Source organism: Poeciliopsis prolifica, unplaced genomic scaffold, assembly GCF_027474105.1.
Source record: "Poeciliopsis prolifica strain line A6 unplaced genomic scaffold, Auburn_PproV2 SCAFFOLD007, whole genome shotgun sequence".
In the NCBI taxonomy this organism is placed as follows: domain Eukaryota; kingdom Metazoa; phylum Chordata; class Actinopteri; order Cyprinodontiformes; family Poeciliidae; genus Poeciliopsis; species Poeciliopsis prolifica.
In genome coordinates, this window is record NW_026562382.1 from 8688909 (window position 1) to 8711857 (window position 22949).

Consider the following 22949-nt stretch of genomic DNA (forward strand, 5'->3'; position numbering starts at 1 on the left):
ATGAAAAATCTTAAAAGTCTGAGCACTAATGAGACTTGGGATAGTTGTTTTTGTTACCAAACTGAGCTGAAATAAGAGCTCGTTTGGCTGAAGGGTTTGCTGTGCATCCATTAGTTTTCAGTCCTTTTGGGTGACAGAGAACACCTGTACTCTGTTAGATTAAATAATTATTTATTACTCATCCACACATCATTTTGTTCAGCATCACAAGAGTTAAGTCAAGGTGAAGTTCACAGTGAAATATGTTTATTAACATTTTTAATGATGAGTCTCAGGAAGCCAAACTCCACTGGTGACAAAATATAAATAAGCGATACATCCGGATAATTTATACAGATTGTCACAACTGCAGACCACATCCTAAATCATCTGTCCTGTTTCTGATGCCTCTCTTTGCCCATCCATCAGTGAAGACAGGGCCAGATCCACAAAGGAGCTAATTTTGCTGTGTGACAGCATGCCTGTTACAGAGAGCCTCAGCAGGATGTTGCCCCAGCTGTCCAGACCTGACCCCACCATTTCAGGGACCAACGAGGGAATAATTATAGGTCAGGACTTCATCCCTCTGACTCACCACGACATTCCCCCACTCTCCGAACATTATGCAGAGCTGAGGACTGTCAAGGACTTCAGCGAGCGAATTCGTTCCAGATATTCTGCAGTGTGACTCGAAGGGACGAGGTTGGGTGGGAGTCTAAGAACGTGTAAAGGTGAACTTAGCTGTATTGGTGACAGTAGAATGACATGAGGAGTACGTAAAGAGGACATTTATTAGAGATTCATTATGGGTGTTGTCAGCAGACGAGTCGGAGCAGGTGGCCAGAGGCATGTTGCATTGTCTAGAATACAGAGAGAGCTGAGAGGACAAAACTCCTTTTATCTTTCAGGATATCAGTACTCCTTTGGAAAATGTAAATCTTCTTTTCTTCTGGGATTTTCACTCGGATTAAATGCATCCCTTTCTTGCATTTAGTCTTGCTTATATATCATGTCACGCCTTTTAAATTGTGGAAAGCACCTCCTGGGTCTATAAGACCTTGTTGAGTTCTGGCCAAGTTTGAGGAGTCATGACTTCAAAGGCAAACCAATGTGTCTTTTAAAAGCCAACAGGTCCTTTGATACCTTAAGCTCCATTATAATCTACTAGAACAAAAATAAAAGGCCAAACACTAAGAAATTTACAACCACAAACAATAAATGTATAAATAAACATATGAATAAACTGGTGGTTAGCTGTCAGTGAAGTATATTTGTAGTTACTGTAATTTATGTTGGTAGATTACAATTTAAGCGTGAGAAACAAGTGGAGTACACTCTGTATTAGTCACTTTTTCACAAGGCAACACAGAGACACTGGACAAACAATGCCCCCAACACGCTCACTCCAAAGGGCAACGAAGAGAGATCAATTGGCTTAACTTACATGTTTCTGGACTGTGTGATGAAGCTTGCGTACCGGAAAAGACCTTGCTCTTGAATAGCGATAACATGCAAACCACATGCAAAAAAAATCCCCGGCCGGAATTGCTACCTGTGGACTTTAGCTCTGCTTCCTTGTAGCCTGCAAGGTTTTTCTTGATTTAAGTATACTTGTTTGCCAAATAAATCAAATGAGAGGTAAAAAGCTATTTGAAAGGAAACATTTTCTAAGACAGATGTGTAGTTAAGTTAACCAGAGAGAGAGAGCAAGAAAAGAGCAAGAACGTGAAGATAACAGGAAGACTGAACCAAGTACAGCAAAGTTATTTGTTTCATTCTTGGATTTGAAAACAGTGACGGCTGATTTAAAAAAAAAACTCAAAGCTATCAGGTAGAAATCTATATTTTAGTTTAAAATATAAACTCTTAAATCATTTTTAATCTGTTCAACACCCTATGATACCTCTGCTCCTAATATAAATAAATAACTACTTAGAAAGGGTCAAAGCAATATTTGTAATACTGTTCTTATATATTGTTATATAATAGTGCATAAAAAGAAATCCAAATTGCTCAAAATCTCTACTGGGGGATAAAAATTTACAAAAACTAGGCATCCAAAATGACTGGAATAAAGCTCACAAAACATTGTGAAATACCAGGCCTAAATTACCCATCCATACCTGGTAGAGTCACAACATTAACATCACTATCACAAGGTGGCAGTAATGTACCAAATTGTTTGCCAACGAATGTGTTTCTCGGTAATTACGGCAACAGGTAAGCTCCATCTTTACTGCAGGCTTCCTACTCCTTCATGCTGATTCAGGAGGAAGACAAAGGAGATGATGTGCTTAGATTCAACCTCTTTTAGAAAATGGTTTTGCAGCAAGGACTGTGATAAACAAACTATTCTGATCATACATACAACTAACAGCTTTTAAACATAAAATCTTACGTAACAGTGGCCCTCATTAAGATGAGCGTAACAAATTAAGGCTCATTTTAATGATGAACACATAATAAAAAAAACAAATATTTATTGTACTGTTTCAATCTATAAAAAGCATAAAGTAAATGTAAAAGATGGGGTCGGTCCTTCCTCTGATTTTTCTGTTGATGTTAATCATTTCCTGGGGCAGGACCTCCTGAAAGTGAGTTAAAGTGAGCTCAATGTTAACATAAAAAGGTGCTTCAGAGATCTCCAACAACTGGTGTAAAGTTTGTCTCCACGTTGGAATGAGGGCAATTTGTCAGCTGAGGTAGGTCGGGCTTGTAGCAGCGCTGAGATTTACAGACAGGACCGTCATGCTCCTGGAGCACACACACAGAGAGAGGTTAAGCCAAGTTACATAGACCTCTATTCATCTGCTGTCTTCACTAATGAAAAACTCCACACATGAGAGGAGCGCAGGGCTGTGGTTTGATCTCAATCGTATCAAAAGCTGAAAACAACAGGACATGGAAAAACTGCTTTCCAGCTGCACTTTTTGTGCTTTTTCTCTTCACAAAACACAAATCCGTCAAGCAAGATGCTTAGATTTTTACAATATTGGAAATGAATGAGTAAATTTAAAATGTGTGAGATTTTTATTGCTTTAAATGTAATAACAAGAGCTCATGGACACACCTTGTTTTTGGCTTCACACGTCCCCACATAAATAATCCACTACAAGGCCGATGCTTTCAGAATACATTATTGCGTGGGATTCCCAGCTCGCTCTTAATATTTAAAAGTGTCCGAGAGCTAATATTTATGGTTGGGTGTTCCCCGGCTCTGTCTATTGTACTGGGGGTGACAAGTTCCCCAAAAGTGGAGTAAAATGTCAATAAATCTGTGTTTGGAAATGCTATTACATCAATAAATCTCTTATTGCTATAAATCTGACAAGCAATAGACTACCCATGAGTTTCCCAACTCTGCAGCTTCATGCTTGTTTCCATTTCGCACTAATTCAGATATGTGGCAATTAAAACAAAGTTTCTCATTTTTATCCCAAATAAGACGTGTGGCTGCTCACAACATCTGTAACAACATCTAAATTCTCCAGTCTTCACAGAATGATTGAATTAAAGCTGATATATATAAAAAAGCAGAATCCAGCTGCTGAATGTGTTAAAAGGAGCAAATTATCTTTTGTTCCAAGACCAAAACTAGTAGCAGCTCAGATAGATTACTAGATGCTGAGCAGAGACAGTAAAATATCAGGAAACACGGGAAACGGAGTTCTGTTTTGACATACAACCGAGACGTTTCATTTCCATTAGAATGGAACGCATTGTGTGTCTTGGTTTGCTCGGTGAGTATTAAATGAACCCCCCGAAGGATGTCTGAGTTGAATTAGGAGGTCTGTCGTCTCAATCACCCGAGTGGAGCTCCGAGCTGCCTGCTGGGCCCGTCACTGTAATAAGACCTGAGAGGAAGCAGATCCACCTGTAGGTGCGTGCTGACTGAGCGTTGCTGCTACAGACAGGACTAAAGTCTGTGCTTAGCCAAGAGATGCACCAGCAAATTGGCTGTAGATTGGGAACAGTCAGTTGTCCATTGTTCTACTCACTGTTTGCCTCAGCAAATAGTATTTAATTTAATTGTCTTTTTTAGGGATGCTGCAATTTATCAATGCCTATTTTCTTAATTTTGGGAGATCCGTGATTGGTCGATATGGGCATGCAACGCCGATTTTATGTCCTGATCTTATGTACTTCAAGAAAGGTCTAAATTTCAATTACTATCCTCTTCTTCTCTCCTGTGAGAAAGGTTTGACTGGTAAACCTGCCCACCAGGTCCATGTCTGCACATTTGCTGTTAACAATAGTCACCGCACTATTATCAATTCAGCTACTTTCTTGTTGTATTCAGCAATATTTCAGACAAAAAAATTTATATCGGCCAAAATGTGAATTGGTGGGTCAGGCTTTTTAAAGATCAGAAAACTGTAAATGTTTCACCCGTAGCTTTTCTCTTTCGGTTTGAATAATAATAATAATAAAAAAAAAATTTAAGAAAAGTGCCACAGATATATCCATTGATGCTTAAAAGGTTCATTATTATGCAAAATTCACTTTTTGCATATTTATGTACTTTTATTTGGATATCTACAGCTAATAGAAACAGTCCAAGAGCAATAAAAACTGCCCAGATACTTTTTGGGAATAAGTAAATATTCAGCTGGTGTCTGCAAAACAACATGTTTCAAAAACCTCTAAATTGTTGGTTCACAATTTTGTTACTTAGCAACCCCAAGCACAGCCCCTCACCTGGAAACCCAAGTGTATCTCCACTCCACTTCACAACACTATACTATGTTTTTTTTCCTGCTGCCTTTGCCCCTGCATAACAGCTGTTGGAAAAGGAAAATGTTTTGTTATGAGAGCACGTGTGCATGCATTTTCTCCAAGTACCGTACCAGAAAAGACAGCTGCATGGCTTCATTTTGTTTTTGCTTGTGATGTTGCCAAAGGAAGTTGTAGTTTGCAAAAATCAAGTTTAGGAAGGGGTCTTTTGAAATCTGCTAACATTTCACGGCGCAATTTGCCAAAATACTTCGACTGAAAGAAGGTTCTGTCCCTAATGTTCATCACAAATCTCCAGATGACGGCTATGGCTTGTGTGTTTTGTATTGTTGTTTGGCATGAACATGATTTGTCATTTAGCACAGAGTGTCAGAAAGAGCAGAAGCTTCTTACAGACAGAGGCTCAGTTTCAAGCAGTGAAATGATGAAGTCAATGTTTGACATATACAGTAGTTTTATAACAACTGAAGGTAACATAGTGACTTGATTGAGCTATAAATGACACTGTGTGTCTGGAAAATATATATTACTGGCCGTTTCAAATGTTTTCTTCTGTAGTTTCTTCTATCCACCAATCAGATATACACTGTGGTTTCAGCATATATATATATATATATATATATATATATATATATATATATATATATATATATATATATATATATATATATATATATATATTTGTTGTCTTTTAAGTGTCCTTTAAGGTTATTTGATTTTCAAAAACTTGTTGATTAGTTTGTAGACTGGAAATAGAGTTCTAAGTTTCGATGCATCCTATTAAGAAAATCTGTTTATCAGGGTTTCACCTGAAGATTATCGACATGCATTTATTGGTTTGGCTTTATGACTGATCTTTTGGCACATCTATTTCATGTGATATAGTTCTACCAGATAGAAATTAATACGGTTAAATTCAGAATCTGATAGACAGACCTCAATGAAAGCAGAAAATTGGTCAAAGCTAGGAGAAGCCTAATTGGTGCATCTCTAACATCGCCAGATTGCTTATTTAGCAGGAAGGTGACCTCAGCAAGCAGCATCAGTAAAGCAGTGTGTCTCCTACAGAAGCTGTTCAGTTGTGGTGCTGGCATTTACTGGCAGAGCCAGGGGGTAGAGGGCAGGAAAGAGGGTGGCCATATGTTTTCACAGCTGACCAGACCCCCCATTCTGACATGAAAGGACTAGTGAGACCACAGTGTAAGATACAATACTCACAGATATGCCTGTTCTTGCTTAAACTGCTTTACTTATCACTAAACAGCCTTTCTTTTACACAAATGACTCCCTTTTATTTCCCCCCCTTACTGAGGACCGCCTCAGACTCTCAGACTCTGCACTCAATTATGTTGACTATTAGCTGTTCATTAGAGGTGAGGCTCCAACAGTTATTTGACTTCTTAGCTGATGACTAATTTAATTCCCTGACTATGCAACCTTGGGCTGCATTACTCTCCTGGAATCTGGTCAAAACTAATCCCTGCTACCGCTCGCCAAGTTGCACTTTTACAAAGCCTTGTTTTAGGTCTATTTCTGCTGAATGCCTCTTCACTTCTATTTCTATCATAACACATTGTGGAATACAGCTAAGTCACATCTAATCTTTTCATAAATAATGCTATGACTAACCACGGTAAGGAGGTGTCTGGTAGGTATGATACCAGTGTAACAAGATTTTAAAAAGTTGTCGTTTCAAAACCATGAAAAATGGCCATCATATTGTTCCCACAAGTCCTTACAATAATATGTCAGAGGAAGTGACCTGAGTTTCTGCCCCTCCCTAACTTGTTGCTCCACACCAATAATCAGCTGGCTGAATGCCGGTGCCAGTCTTTTCTCCCTTCTTTACTAATAAGACAAATCTGGCTGTCAGGAAATATTTCCAGTCGTAAAAAACAAAAATAGTCGTTATTTGGAAACTAAAGGAGCACCAGCCATCACTCTTGTTGAGGTAACACTTTTTCTGAGGCAAATTATAAGATGCATGTGTGTTGAGCAACTTTTAAGGTAGTCTGACAAATTATTCAGCTGACATCACCTGGGGCCATTTGTGTTACTTTACTTTACATTAAAAGAACAAAATTCAATAAGTAAATGGTACAGACGACATTATTACAAAACCAATACATGACAAAGAAAGAAAGAAAGAAAGAAAGAAAGAAAGAAAGAAAGAAAGAAAGAAAGAAAGAAAGAAAGAAAGAAAGAAAGAAAGAAAGAAAGAAAGAAAGAAAGAGTCTATCAGACTGATGAGTGCATTTCAATCTAACTGCAGATTAATCCATCTCCAGCATGTTTCCAAACAATTAGGGATTCATTAATCCACCTTGAGAAAAAGACAAGCCTTGAAAATCCTAATGGGGTGACAGTAAAGGCAGCCAGACACCAAACAGATAAATGGAGAAAGAGGAGCAAAAAAAAAGAAAGAAAAGGTGGGGGGGGGGGATCAGTGTCCAGCTCTTTTCTCTAGGGGTCCTGGGAGAGAACAGTGCATTCAGCGAAGGGTGAAAAACAACTTCTGACACCACATACCAAAATCAACCAAAACACACAGCTAATTTCAATTGGATCCAAGCCAGGTCTGCATCACAGCACAGTGTAAAACTGTGGTAGCCACTAAGCAAAGTGGCTACCACAATTGTGATCAAAAGAGATGACCTCTCATTTTCCAGTAATTAGCGAGTAATGAATGGAAACTGATGCACTTGGAGCTATTATTCATCTCCAAGTCTCGAAAACACGGCGATGTGTTAATTAGGCTTGTAAAGCGCCCTGATTCTAACAGACAACAGTTATCCATCTCTCTGCAGGCTGGTGGCAATAACTTTGCAAGCAACTCGATGACACTTCTTCTTTTTTTTCCCACCCCCCATTAATTTAAGACTAATTTGCCTGATCAACAATAAATAGAGCACAATTAGTCTCCTCCAGTTTTCCCCTCAACAGAGCTCAGGAGAGAACAGGTTTAATTCATCATGAGAGCCATCGACTCCTACCAACACCGGGCAGCCTGGGGCTTTATCCGGGTCTGATCTTGCTGCTTTGCAGCGACCACCCCGCTCGTCGTACCTGTGAGTGCTTGAAGAACGCGGAGATGCGAGTGATGTGCAGGCTGAGGCACCTCGAGGCGCATCTCGCTCGGTAAACGCTGGCGGTGAAGAAGGTGTCGTCCTGCTTCCTCGCAGAGACGCTCGTCAGGGCCGTAATCCACAAACACAGGGTCACACATGCGCTCGGGCTCCCGGTAAACATCGCTGCTGCTGCTGCTGCTGCTGCTGCTGCCTGGTGGTGGTGTCTTTTTTAATCCCTCCACGAGCTCAGACTACACTGCCGCGCGAGCTCCGCCGGAGAAACTAAAGAAACTTCCAATTATACGCCGGGGAGGAGCCACGGGGCTCCTGTGCATCGCGATTGGATGATCCCAAGGTGAGTGACGTGCGTTGAGGAGCGATGAAGCAGGTAAAGATCGCTCCACAAGAGTTCACGGTTGGAAAAGGGAGGGATAAAGCGGGTCTCTCCATATCTACTCCACTTGAATAAACTTTTATGATCACCGTATGTTTTTTTTTTTCTTTTCCCTCTCAAGCACAGTGAAGCATGATTTACCCTCACAGAGTGATTTTTAGGTACACCTGTCCGATAACAAGTCAAGTCACATAGTAATCCAGCCAATCACATCGCAGCAAGTTGAAGCATTTTTGGCAACAAGACCATCAACATCAAAATAAGAAAGGGACTTTAATGTTGTTGTTGTTGGAGCAGTTGGACAATGAAATACTTGAGCTGGTTTCAGGTTCAACGTTAATAATATGTCCAGAACAGCATGAAAACATGGATCGATCCCTTTTAACTTAGTAGCAGTGGTAGACTACTTTGTATCCCCTTCTGTCACAATCACAGTTGCAGCACACAGCAGAAATATCAAACAGCAACAGACAACATAAATAAACATTCTTCCTGTCCACACTACAATATTGCCCGTTGGGTTTGTTGATGCTAGCTGTACAAATTGGCCCTGTTTTATGGAGAGAATAAAAGGACAGACAGAAAAATGTCTTGATATAATAAGTTTCTCTCCCCGCCCCCCCCCCCCCCCCCCCCCCCCTCGTTTTTTTTTTTTTTTTTTTTTTTTTTTTTTGGCTGGCTACGTCCATCTCTTTATGATCACAGCTAATGTATTTTTCGTGGCTACTTCCAGCAGGATAATGCACCGTGTCAAAGCTCTTGATGGTGAGTTTGCCATACTTCTCTACCTGTCACTAGATTTTAGTCCACATTTGGTATGTGATGAACTGGGAGATTCACAACATGGTTCTGGAGCATCTTTGTGGGGCTGTCAAGTCAATTCAGACTAAAGTCACTTAAGAATGTTTCAGACACTTTGTTGAATCCAAGGCGCAAAGAAAAACATTTCAGATGGCGAAAGGGAGTTTAATTGTACTGTGTGAATATGAATCCATTATGTTGGATTTTCACAATTTATCCAAAACTAAACAAATATTTTTGATTGAAAGAAGTTTTTTTCAGTTACATTGTGGAGCGTTGTGACACTATGTGCATAATGTTTAGCCAAACCTGAATATTTAACAACATAAAAGAGAGCACAGTTATTTGGCAATTATTTCTGAGTAATTACAATAAAATTATATGCTAGAAGCACAACTTTCCAATCACTACAGATTGGTTAAATCAACAATAAAAAACAAACATCTCAAAGTGAAATATTCATGAGATTTCAAAATTACAATTAGTTATCTATATAACCATCATTGATATCGTCTGTCAGCCTAGTCATCAAATTATATTGATTTTCTATTTCTTGTGAGTCTCCCATTTCAGAAGTAATTGCTTTCTGGAGACTGGCATTCAATTTGGAAGTTATTTCCAAGCCCATCTTCAACCCTGTAAGGTCATACTGGTTCATTTTTGGCAATACCAAAATGAACCAGGTAACCAGGTGTCCATAAAACAGGGCCAGACACCTGGTTACCAGGTAACCAGCTGCGAAATATTAACAATTCCTGATGCTTTAAGAACATTTAGATTTGTTAAATCAAGCCCAAATTAAGCCTTAATATTTTGTCACAACACACACACACAAAAAGTAAAATCAAATACATTTATTCTTTTTTACATTTAAACAAAATAGCAACTTCTGTGCTAGTTATTTAGCTTCACCCCTGGTCTCTACAGGAGAAAGACAGAAGTGATTGAGATCAAAAATTTTCAAAATGCTATGTAAAAATAAAAATAAAAATAAATAGCCGACAATAACAAAAGAAACGCAGTCAAAATTTTAGATTTATTTGGCTAAAGTCAACATTTTTAAAAATATTTTGTCTGCATTCTTTTTATGTTACCCGAAAATCTAACACTAAATACTCTAACGCCATACATGAAAGAGACACCTGTCTTTTCTAACATTCATGTACGAGTCAGTTGGTAATGTAAACCGTGGCAGGTCTTCTGCATCAAACCCACATATTTAGCCTTGGAGACGCTTGCCAACATCCCAGGGAAGCCCCCTTCCCCAGTAGCTTGGAAAAACAATTCTACATGGAAAACCATTAAAAACCATCTTGAGTAAATTCCTCAAGATGGACTCCCAACTTCTGGCATCATTTCCTTGCCTAAGGTATGGAGAAAATATGACATGGAAAAGCTCGAAATTCTCTCTGTTTACGGGAGTTGAGAAGCGGGTGTTTAATTAGAAAGTTTCCTCGAGGGTTTACGAGACACCCCCACTTTTGTCAGCTCCTGGAGTATTTTCCTCAACCCCATTACAGCAGCAGCAGCAGCAGCAACAGCAGCAAGTAATGTAGTTTTATAGGTGTTGCTCTTAAACTGTATGCAGAGAGGGAGGGAACACTGACTCGCACACCATCATTAGATCTGGCTTGAGTCTTGGTCTTGCCTTGGGCTGCTTGTGTATTGAACTTAATGGTTTGACCCATGTCTCTCTGCTGAAACGGGAAATATGGCTTTATTAACACATCCTAAACTGTTTCTAGCAACGACTATGTTATCTGGGAACGTTCCTGAAGACTCCCAATCCGACACACAAAGATGAGTGCCATTGGAAAGCAAAAAGGAGAACTGGATTGTTCTGCTTGTTGAAAAAATATCACCTGACGGCTCTGTAATGATAAGAATGATGGGCTCTAATTTCCCTGGTGGTCTCAGACATACAATGGAACTTTTGGGTGAGATATCCCTTGCTTCTCTTAAAATATTTAAACACGGATGTCTGTGTACCTTAAAAAACTGTGTAATGGCTTAATTTGTTGCCTTATTACAGCCATGTGTGGTGGTGGTGGTGGTGGTGGGGTTTTATGGTGTGCAGTGAAGGAAATACACTGTCTGTGTGCGGTCCTGATGTCTCCTACACGTACGTCTCTGACGCCATGTTTTCATTGACTGGGAAAGGCCTCCCTCCTGATGCTGAACTCAGGGTGTAAAGAGACAAACCAAAGAGAGTTCATTCAAGATTTCTACAAACTGTTTTTACTTCTATTAATTAACCTAAGATATTATTCCTAAACATAATATTTACATCATTTTGCAAAAGGTATTCTTGAGGGCTGAGGGTTATAAACTTAATAACTTTATTATGTTTAGCTACCTTACAACCACAAACTTCAGTGCTTGTGGAAAGACACATATAACCGTTAAAAATGTATTAATTAGATCTAAGATATGGATGTGTCCACCTTCCCTTTAACGATGACCCATGCAGGGGGCAGCTTCTCTGCCCCTGCTAAAGAAAAGCATTTCACAGCTAGATGCAGCCACAACAATGTTTCACAGTCCTATCTTTTTAAGGTGCAACATCAGTTTTAAAGACAAACATTCAGTTTTGGTTTCGTCTGACTTGAGCACTTTGTTTCAGATGTCAGCTATGTCTCATATCGATTGTTGCAAACTGCAAATGGGACTCATTTTTGTTTTCTTTCAATAATGGCTTTTTTCTTGCTGTTCTCCCATATTGCTGCCACTAACTATGGATAGTGTGTTTTTCATCCCACAGGCATTAGTCTTTCTCTCCGAGATAAAGTCAGTGAAAGAGCTACGGTTGCCATTATTACAGGGAGCACTCCTGGACCAGAGCTCGCTCGTTCTTTGAGTGGCCACTCTGTGTTCTTAAACTTCCAGTCAGTCACAGCAGATGCCCACTCATGCAGAGCCAGGTTCGTCCCGCTGTGAGGAAATTTTTCTTTCCACTGTTTCTTTATTCATGCACAGTATAAGTCACAGTTAATGACTCAAAATAAACTGTCCACTGTCACTCTATGCTTGCTCTTGAGGAGGGACTGCGGCAAAGTCAGTAACTCGACACTGGATTGTTGTTTTTTTCAGATGAAAAACCCTTTTCCTAACCAATTAGCATGACAAACTGAACTTCAGTGCTTTACACAGAGTTATAAGTGTGGTCAAATTTGAATGTTTGTCACATAATTTCAATGTATATATATATGGCAGGATTTAATTGGTTACATTGGATCTGCCTTAAGATGGCATTTCTTCTTAATTAGCGCTTTGTAAGTAAACTGAATTGAAATGAACAGAATTATTTCCATTGTGTTGTTTGTTCACTAATTCTAAAAACATCTGAGGCCTTCACAGAACAGTCGAATTTATACTGAAGCTGAAGTTAAATTACACAGTCGCGGATACTAAATATACATCTCACTATAAAAGAGCTGGTGCAGTTATTTATCTACTATATATATGTGTATTTTGATGGTATGTGGTTGTACCATGTAAGGTTAAAGGGATCTAAATGCTTTTACAAGGCACTGTACTTGAATTTCTTCTTTTGAGATGCATAAAATCTACTGTTTAAACTAACATTTCTGTAATGCACCATTACATTCTCATCTTTAACCAATTATTTTAATGAAGAGCCATCTTTCTGTTCTTTCCTTTAAGCTCAGTCTGTCCTTTCTCCTACAATAACATCAACATTATCAGAGGTGCGGAGCCAGTCGATATCCTGAGGCTCAGAACTAGAAAACAGGCCTTGACTGAATATTTTTGGTTCACATCCAATCCAATTACCTCACAATGCAATTCATCTGTTTTCTGCTAAGCTGTTAGTTCAGAAACACGCTGGGCAACAAAGAGACCTCGCTGCTCCCACTTCAGATATAACTCAGACAGATGACTGGATGTGCTAGTGTGGCGGCCGACTGGGTTCTCTCCCAGAACTGGGGGAGCTTTTTGACACATGATCTCACGAAAGCATTTCAAAAGATAACACGCTGGTATCAGATTTCAACCCGCACAGCCCTGACAAAGAGGATGCAAGACGATCAAACACTCATGCATCTTTGATGCTTAAAGGTGCGGGTGGACTCCCACTTTGATGAGGGGGGCCGCGAGGATCAAATCAGACCACCGGCTTTTGCTGGAAGCGCTGGAAAAAAAAACAAAGAAAAATAAGAGATTAGTTTAGATTAAGATGACATTTGAAGATAAAGCCAAAGTGTTGTGACGCTATAGATGTTAGCATACCCTCACACCATACTGGTTTGCATGTTCAGCCTGAATTTTACTATAAATCCTTTTGCTGTCATCTTGAGGCACTTTTTAGATGTTTCAATTCCAACTTTAAAGGGAACATGAGACAAAATAGGAAAAAGCTATTTTTCTATTTAACTCTGTGAGACGAACAGAAAAAACCTCCAGTTTCTTCAGAGCCAATGAAGAAAATGTTATGATTTCTACACTGAAATCATAACATTTTGCTCTGTGTATATTGACCATTATGGAAAATTAAATATTGGAAAAATCTGACATCATTGCAACAGAAGTTATCAAACGTACAATACAATGCGAAGAGACAACAAACACCAACAAAAAACTGCAGTGCAGCAGCAGCTTTAGTACTTTTCAGTGTATCATAGGGCTCAATGCTGATAGTTTTCAGTTCACTTGAGCTTTTCCACATTTTCGTCACATTACAACCAAAAGTTTTTTACAAATTCATTGCGATTTTATGCAACAGGTCAAAAGAAATTATTACTTAGTCTAGAAGTGGACAATAAATGAAAGACAATGTAAATGTTTGCAGAAAATATTCAGTCCCTGAATAATGTGTCATAGAGAAGTTGCATAATTACTAAACAGAGATGTGTGTAGTTTAATTCCAGTATAAATCCAGTGATTTGTGAAGTCCTCTAAGATTTGTTGGAAAACTTTAGAGAACAAACCAGCAGCATCATGAAGACCAGCAGAAAGGTGAAGGCAGGGTGGAGTTTTGAAACAATATCCTGGATCACTCTCCAGTAAATTATCTGAAAATAAAGTACAGCACAGAACTACCAATACAGGCAGTTAATAGGTCATGTCAGGCAAGGGGAGCAATAATCAGAAAAGCTGCAAAGAGACATACGGTGAGTCTGGAAAAGCTGCATAAATCCACAGTTCAGGTGAGAGAATCTGTTGGCATGACAACTCTTAGTCACTCACTCCACAAACCTGGCCTTTATGAATAGGGGCCAGGAGAGAGTTATTTTTTCTTTAGAAAGTACAAATTGCAGCCAAGTAAGTCACACAGCAAACACACGTCACAAAGGAGTCTGATCAGAAAAGACAAAATGTATCTGTTTGTTTATCTACTTGCTTTTGAAGGCTGGCCCAGCACAACACTTCATGTCTTTAGTGAAAGATGGTAGGAGCAGCATCATGGTGTGGGAGTGCTTTCTTTAAAAAGGTATAGGGACGCTGCTCATGTTGATGTTAACACAGATTGGACTATAAATCCTGGAAGAAAGTATGGAGCAGAGCTTAACCTTTAAAACAGGACAATGTCCCTACGCATACAGCCACAGATAAAATTCATTTATATTGTATAAGTTTAAGATTATACAATGGCTTCATCAAAGTACAGTCCAACTGAGAATCTATGGAGGGAATAGGTTATCACTGAAGGGATAATGTGGCACAGTTGTAGCTATTTTGCAAACAAAGAATTGACAAAAATGACAGCCTGTATGTGCAAACCTGACAGACACATCCGCTGAAATCCTCTCAGCTCTCATTGCAGTGAAGGTTGATTCTATTATGTGTTGATCCTAAATTCAAACACACAAAACACTTTTCACATTCTTATTTGCAACAAATTCTGAAAATGATTAATCAGTTTCCCTCTGCTGTACAAATATGCAACACTTTGTGGCAGTACCATCACATAACATCACAGCAAGATACACTTGAACTAGGAGCTGTGACACAGGAAACGGCAAAAGTCTTAAACCGTGTGAATACTTTTGGAAGCCAATGTAAGCAAGTTCTTTGGGACATACTTTCAGTACAACTAAGTAGAATTTATTTTGTTCACTAACCCTTAACATTTAATGCCAGGACATTGTATTCCAAACAGGACATATCCTGTCACTTTTATTTCATTATATCTTGATAGACGTTTGTGTCATGGATGTATCATACAGACAGCACTGGGTTCAGATTGGTTAAACCATCTGACATAAGTGGAATCTGGATGAAAAACTGCATGCATTGTTTCTCAGAACTGCATACAATTGTTCAGTAGTCTGAACTGATTTTCTTTCAGGTGAAGCAATATAATTTATAAGGTGGAAAACTTCTCTCTCCAACGACTTCTTACCTCAGTCAACCTTTTGTTTATTCAATGATGAGCTCAAAAAGATTTCTTCCGACTTTCTTCTCACCGTGAAAATAGTAGTGTTGTACGTGAGAAAATCTAAGTGCAAGATTGCATCCGACATTTTCCATTTTTTCTCACCACATTCAAAAACAATGCAGCTTTGAGCAAAGAAAGAGGGTGGATGCTAAAGAGACACACTGTTATTGCACATAAAAACCACCCACTCAAAGCTAAAGAAACTGAAGGTTGACTGGCTGCTGATTCTCCCTCTGGGTGAGGGTGGGGTTGGTAGGATTGCTGACGACAAATGAGCTTCTATGCATGATAGTCAGTGTGAAAACTGACAAGAAAAGAAGAGAGGAAGGAAGACAGAGAGCCCTGAAGCTGGGGTGATATTTAAAAGGTTTCTGGCATATTGTTCCACTACTTTACCACTAGATGGCAATGTGGCCACAGAGAAGTTTCAGGTGCAGACAGTGTCTCCTCGTCTCTCTCTCTCTCTTTCTCTCTCTCTCTCTCTTTTTTTCTCTCTCTCTCTCTCTCTCTCTCTCTCTCTCTCTCTCTTTCTCTCTCATAATATTTTCCAGGAGATGATCCAGACTTAATATCCAGCTATGGGGAATTTATCAGGGCAGATTTTCTTTTCTTTTCTTGACTGAGGCAAACAGACTTCAGACATAACACATTTTCGAAATCTCTCTTACACTTACTTTGTCAAATGCTTTCACGCAAATGCATGCACACTCTTAATAGAGCTTATGGAGGGATTTATCAAAGTTTAACAACCTAATTTGGAAGGGAAATAATAACTGATGGTGGTGCTCTCTGAGCTCATTTTAATTTCCTTATCGTCTCTCGAGGTGACCAACATCTCCATATGAATGACTTTTATCAGGAAGAGTGATAACTGCTTCCTTTGTTTTTATAACAATGCCGTCACTCTCAGACAGCATGTAAATCTTTCTGCTTCTCATTCAGATCGTATCCCAAGGGTTGAAGACACCAAAAGACAGTGGCCATATTTGCCCATAACCCCTCACAACTGTGAGCCAGGAAGGTAGTAATTCAGTGTGACAAGTTGCAAGGTTGTGAAGAGCCTTCCTACTGAATTCGTCATTATAGGGCCGATGAAAAACCATTTGAATTCTATCCGTTCGCAAGTATTTTCTGTTACTTCTTCAGAGTCTTACATGTGCCTGCTGGCTGCTATGCCAATGAATGCTGCCCTTGTCTAGTCAGTCAGTTTAGTTCAGGGGTGTCCACAGTATGACCCCAGGACCATTTGTAGTCTCCGGACTGACTTTGGGCGATTCAATAATGTCATAAATTTGTAAATTTGTATCACTCTTGTGATTATTGTGCTATTTTAAGCCAAAATGTAATGTATTCATGTTACAACTTCAGTATATTCAATGGTATTTTCTAGAAAAATCGCAAATTTGGGTGTCACTTAAAATGGCAGGAAAGTGATACTTAGTATATTTTTTATATTTTTTTTACATTACTGTGTTTCATTTATTGAAATACTTATTAGTCAGTCTACATTAGTCAGTTTGTTAACCCACACACTGCCATTACTGCTTTGTTTATAACTATAGTTGAGCTGCTTTTATTGACCTGTTCACCTTGAATTGTTTTTAAATTGGTCGGCAAATAAACTATGACCTGTTTCGACCGGAAGAATGTGATGTGCATTCCAAACATGGCACTAATATGTGTATATATGGCCTAAAAGAATTATTAAATAATTATACCAGCAAAAACTCTACAGTCTTTTTGTGTTTTTTAGATGCCACTAAGGCTTTTGATCGTGTAAATCATAGAATTTTTTTTTTTTTAATTGTGCCAAAGATGTCTGATATATTGGTATACCAATCAATCTATGAAGGTCAAATGGGACAACTGTATATCTGCATCCTTTCGTGTAAGCAATGGAGTCAGACAAGGTAGTATTTTATCACCTATGTTATTTAATTTTTGGTGATACCATTATTAATCATTTAATGTATGCTGATGACATAGTGATTTTCAGTCCAAGTTCAGCTGGTCTTCAGAAGTTGCTTAATGTCTTTTCAGCATATGATGAAGTACATGATGTTAAGCACATCATCTTGATCTGTCGCACTAACGAGGACAAATATAGCAAATTTTCTAATTTCAAGCTGTCTGGGACTCTATTGAATGTCTCTAATGAAGTAAAATATTTTGGTCATGTGTTGACAGACACTTTGTCTGATGATGCGGACATTTACCGACAGGTTCAAATGTTATATGCTCAGGCAAATATCCTTGTCCGAAAGTTTGGCTACTGTACTGATGAATTGAAACAGCATTTGTTCTGATCATATTGTACATCACTGTATACAGCACATTTATGGTGCAATTTTAAAAAAGCCAGTCACCTTCACTGAAGGTGACTTTTAATGATGCTTTAAGACTTTTGTTAAATAAGCCAAGATGGACCAGTGCTAGTGAACTGTTTGTATCTGCTTGCGTCAGCACTTTGATGGCTGTTTTAAGGAAGCTTATGTATAAATTTATTTGTCGTGTAAAAGAGTCTAATAATAGAATTATTCTATTGTTGACGAATGTTAAATATAGTGTCATAAAATACTCATCTATACTTTGGAGACATTGGTATGATTGCCTCCTGACGGGTTAGTTGCCATTTTTTTAACGCACTCTTTTTATTCTTTTATCGTTTTTGTTTTCTTTTTTATGTATATTTGGATTTTGAGTCTGTGTAATAAAATCTATCTATCTATCTATCTATCTATCTATCTATCTATCTATCTATCTATCTATCTATCTATCTATCTATCTATCTATCTATCTATCTATCTATCTATCTATCTATCTATCTATCTATCTATCTATCTTTTAACCCCTATTCTCTGAAACCTCCTAACAAAATCTTGTGAAAAGAAGTTGTGTTAGAAGTTGACTGGTTATAGCACTCAGAGCTGGTATTTTTTGAGTTCACCATTGCAGACAGTACCTAGCCAAGGATAGCATCCAAAATGGCTGCTGCACATATAAAATGTAGAAAATTAGGCTGATTGTATCTTTTCATCAGGACTTCTGATGGTTAGTATCGCTTTAAAGGAGCAGCACTCATTGGTGCTTTAAGATATAGGCCTGAACATGTTTCTTTTATGTTTTATGAAAGGAAATAGAAATGAAAGTTCTGCTGTTTTCTGATTAGAAGGCTCTGAACATGACATGAAGTCTTTCTCACTTCGGAGACAAAATGAACTCAGCATTAGTTGACAGCAGATTCCACCTACACTTAAATTGTCTCAAAGAGGTCTCTGAAAAACACAAGTGAACAAAGAAGTGACATTTATTTACCCAAATGACTTTGATGCCATAAATAAATGCCATAAATTTACTGTTTATTTGTAATCTCCCGTTACAAATAAACAGACTGGCAAATACAGTCCATCTCTGTGTAATTTAATTTCAATATTTCCTGCAAATTCTTTGTAATGGAACAATAGTGGACAAAATAAAGACCAAGAAACACAGCAAACAGGTCAGAGACAAAGTTGTAGAAAGGCTTAGCACAAGGTTATGTTAAACAACAATAACAACAACCCAAGCTTTGGACATCTCACAGTACTGAAGTAATGAATCATATATTCTACAAACAAATGGATGGCACACTTTAAAAATTTTCATTTGATTAAAGTTTTGATTTTCCTTCTGCTTCTACTTTTTCATTTTTCAATCAAATCTCAACAAAATACTGTCATGCTTATAAATTTCATATGAAAATGTTCACAAAGCACTAATTTTGCCAAGTGCATGCAGTGATATATTCCTCATCCAAAGACAAAAAAACTAAAAAAAAATAACCGTTAACAATAAAGACAAAAAATATTGCTACACTATTGGTATTGTGCTATGTTTACTACCTCATACACAGTTTGGTTCACTTCCACCATATCGAAAGGAAGATTTTGGACCAAAGTAAGATTGGCCTCCATCTTAAAAGTCTAGATTTAGATGTCACTGTAAGAAAGGATTGTAAAGTGATTCTGTCTGCTATTATGCAGGAGGGGGTCAGGGGGCAGGAATGGCAAGTCTTATGGCTGCTCAGGTCACCAACCCTTGACCTTTGTCCCCAACCTTTCAATCTCTGACATCTGTCCTGCTTTCCCGCCTTCCCTGCCCCTCCTTGTTTCGTAACAGGAATTCAGAAGTGTCAAAGGGTAGAAATGTGGTTTCCTGATGCACCGCAGATATTTCACAAAGATCAAACACTGTTGTTTAACTGATGGCCGCTCAGTGTGATAAATACACCATGTACATATACATCATGCATTATGAGAGATCAAGGCATTCGCAGCTGAAAATAGACCTCTTTCTTTGTGTAGTCTGCTTTGTCTGAAAAATAGATCTTTAGGCTATGACATAACAGTGCGCCACAGAGAGCCTTCTGCTTTTCTAGCTGCTGTAGATGGCTGCAGAGGGTGAAGGGAGGGAGATAGTGGGGGAGGTGTTACATAGTGTACTCACACGCACAAAAGGCTTACTTATTTTCATCTGATGCCACAAGCTTTATTTACACACACATAATCTCACTGAAGCTTCTTCTTCTTCTTCCTCTGGTCCCTCAGACTGCTGGTTTACAGCAAAAAAAAAAAAAAAAAGGAAAATCTAACACCAGACACTCCACTGTATATTCCCCTGCTGCAGAGTGATCTATCCCCTGTGGTAAATGACACAACAAGAGGCGTGTGACTGCCAGCGTCCCTCCCCCACCTCGACATATCACCAATGCTTCTCAGTGCTGTCTAGAAAGGCCATGTGACCCTCATCAGCTTCCCCAGTTGGGGGAGGGGAGGCAGACTGAACCTGTTCTTTGTTAGGGAGGTCAGTCCCGGCTGTGTGGCAGGAAGCTACTCTACCACACTACATGTAATAGAAGGACAAGGAGACAAGAATGTTTGGGCTTAAATATAATTCTAATATGTTGGGATTGTTGATAGAATCAGACAGCGGAACGCTAAGTGCGCTTGCAGATGTGGTTCCAGTTGCACCAGACAATGAGCTCAGATGTTTTTCAGTAAAATGTGACAAGACTGGTATGCAGGGTTGATATGAGGCTAAAGTGAAAGTGAGAACTTTGCAAAGTCCCAGAGAAAGGTTGCTTTCTATAAAAAATAAAAATGAAAATTGGTCAAATGAAAAAGAAAAACTGCCCCAAGTGGAAAAATCCCCTGATCTTACTGAGGCGTGACGGCAACTTGAAGTAGCAGGAACAGGTAGTAGCTCCAAACAGATTGTGGTAGACTGAAGAATTGTGAATCCAAGACAGAGGAGATGATTGCACACTTCCCATCTTATACTTCAGGGAATCCATCTGACAGGAAACACTGGCTAACTGACATGTAGATGTCACACTCTGTATGTTTGTTTTCATTGTTTCTCCTGCAACTGTCTTGGGAGAAAATTATCAATATAAAATATTTGCAAATATTGAGCACAGAGGAATCATTTAGAGATATGACGATGTTCTATATGCAATGTTTTTTTTTAAGAGAATATCCAGTAGTGCATTTTTACTTACCTACTTTTGCTCAGATGTATAATAAGCTGACAAACTATATCTAATATCAGTTTTGTTTTGCTGTTCTTAGATCAAGTTCAAGCAAGCATAATACATTTCATCCCGTTGCTTGAGAACACCAAGTAAAGCTTCAGCTGAAATCTAGAAAGTCAAGAATCACACATTTTTGAGGGAATAAAAACACTAAAACTGACAGACAATTTTACTATATGTCAGAAGTAAATCCACCGATTCATGAAGAATAGGATGTAAATCAAAAAACTGAAAGCACAAGGTTCAGGCACAACCAAGATTTTGAAGTCATTAAAATGATTTTGTTTATTTAGTAAATATAAAAATGTTAAGTGTAATGCAATTATTTATTTTTCAAAGATAAAAAAAATTGCTTGGACATCGATATGTGAAAAACTCATAACAAAGAACTGAATATGGAATGTGGTTTCCTCATATTTTTATGACTACAATGGCTAAAATCCAAATTTAATGCTGTTTACTATAAACTATAAATGATTTTGTGTCGTGCATACCTATGCCACTGCAACAGTAGCGTGGACACAATACTTAGTAACAAATATTCAATTAACAATATTTATTCATTCTTATGTTACATTATGCAAATGCTCTGTCTGTGATCATGAGAATTTACTTATCTACAGATGCTGGATGTTTGAATCCTGATGTAAAACTGATGACATTTGCTACTGTCTGATTATTTTTGTTAATGATTATTTGATCACTTTAAAACATCCAGAGAGCATTGGAATGTATTTCCTTTCTGGCCAGTTCCACAAAGACGGAAGGAAATGGTCAGAGCAAAAGTAATTGCTCTCCAGACACACTGACCACTTTGAGTTCCACACCCTCGATTCACGCTAGATATATGAGAATGTGGGTTACAGTGCCCTACCCAGACAAGTTTATAGAATGAATAAAAACAATTGATAGTGGTGGATATATCATATGTTTAGCCTTTTCCACATAAAAGCAGAATTATTTTTTGGAGACCAATGTATTTGACTTGTATAGGCCTGTATTTTGATGGTGGAAGAGACACTGAACTATATCATGAGTTTAAAGTTTGCATTCGATACACTTGACGTAGCAATTATTAAAACCTCTAACAGTGACATGAGCTTGAACTGCTCTCGCTCTGACCAATGTGCTCACAATACGCTTACAGCATTTAAACATAGAGTACATAAAAGGGGAAGCTATTTCATTTTATTTATCTAGAACATTTTATTTTAGAGCGTTGTCCCCAGTTAGTCCATTCATCAATTTGCTTACACGCGCTTGGTTTGGCTTAGGCTACTTGAAACAAGCACAGTATTGGTGGCAGTGGCACAAAAATGTGCGCTGCGCCGCTGCGGCGGTTTTTACGGTAACCGAAGGAATGTGTCACACTGATGTCAACTTGTTATTTACTTTCCAAATCTGAATGACTGAGCAAGGCGAAAGGAGAATTAATCAACCGCTGGTTGACCAGGCAAGCGAAAAATAGCCGAGGAGTGGGGGAGGGGAGCTCGCTGAAAGCGGGCCCAGATAGGCAACATGCAGAACTGTGTTCTGCCTAAACTGAAATAGCTAATAACGATAAGCTGAAGAAATATTTTCGATCAAAACACTTAATTATATTCCAAACAAACGTCTTGACAGCTCAAACGTAATCTGTGTTCACATGACAATTTTAAATGCTGTATGGTGAGGTGAGACTTTAAACTGTTTTTTTTTTTTTTTTTTTTTTTTTTTTTTTTTACTTGAGGCATGTCAACAGAGGTGAATTGATTTTAGACGCTTAAAGGTGTTTTGAGTATTCAGGTTTAAGGTCAGGCAGCCCTCCTCCTCCCTCCCCCCCCCTCCGCGGTGTCTACGTCTCTCCTGCCTCGCTGCTCGCTGTCTCTGCGCTCCTGTTTCTCAGTGAACGGTGAAACTCCAGCGGAGCAGCCAGCCTGCAGCCACAGCCGCACTGAAACTCGGGCTTGTTCCAACTTTTTTTTTTTCTTTTTTTTTTTTTTTTTGTATCGTCAGACGAAAAAA

The 22949-nt window shown here is 38.6% G+C and overlaps 1 protein-coding gene across 1 annotated transcript in view; it reads right to left on the bottom strand.

The window, feature by feature from the left end:
* LOC129361440 (anosmin-1) overlaps window positions 1–8043 on the bottom strand; it is a 57359-nt gene extending 49316 nt beyond the window's left edge. The window contains exon 1 of the mRNA XM_055032285.1: window positions 7780–8043. Coding sequence (XP_054888260.1) covers window positions 7780–7962 — 183 coding nt within the window. The 5' untranslated portion in view covers window positions 7963–8043. The remainder of the gene's footprint in view (window positions 1–7779) is intronic.
* Window positions 8044–22949: the final 14906 nt, after the last annotated feature.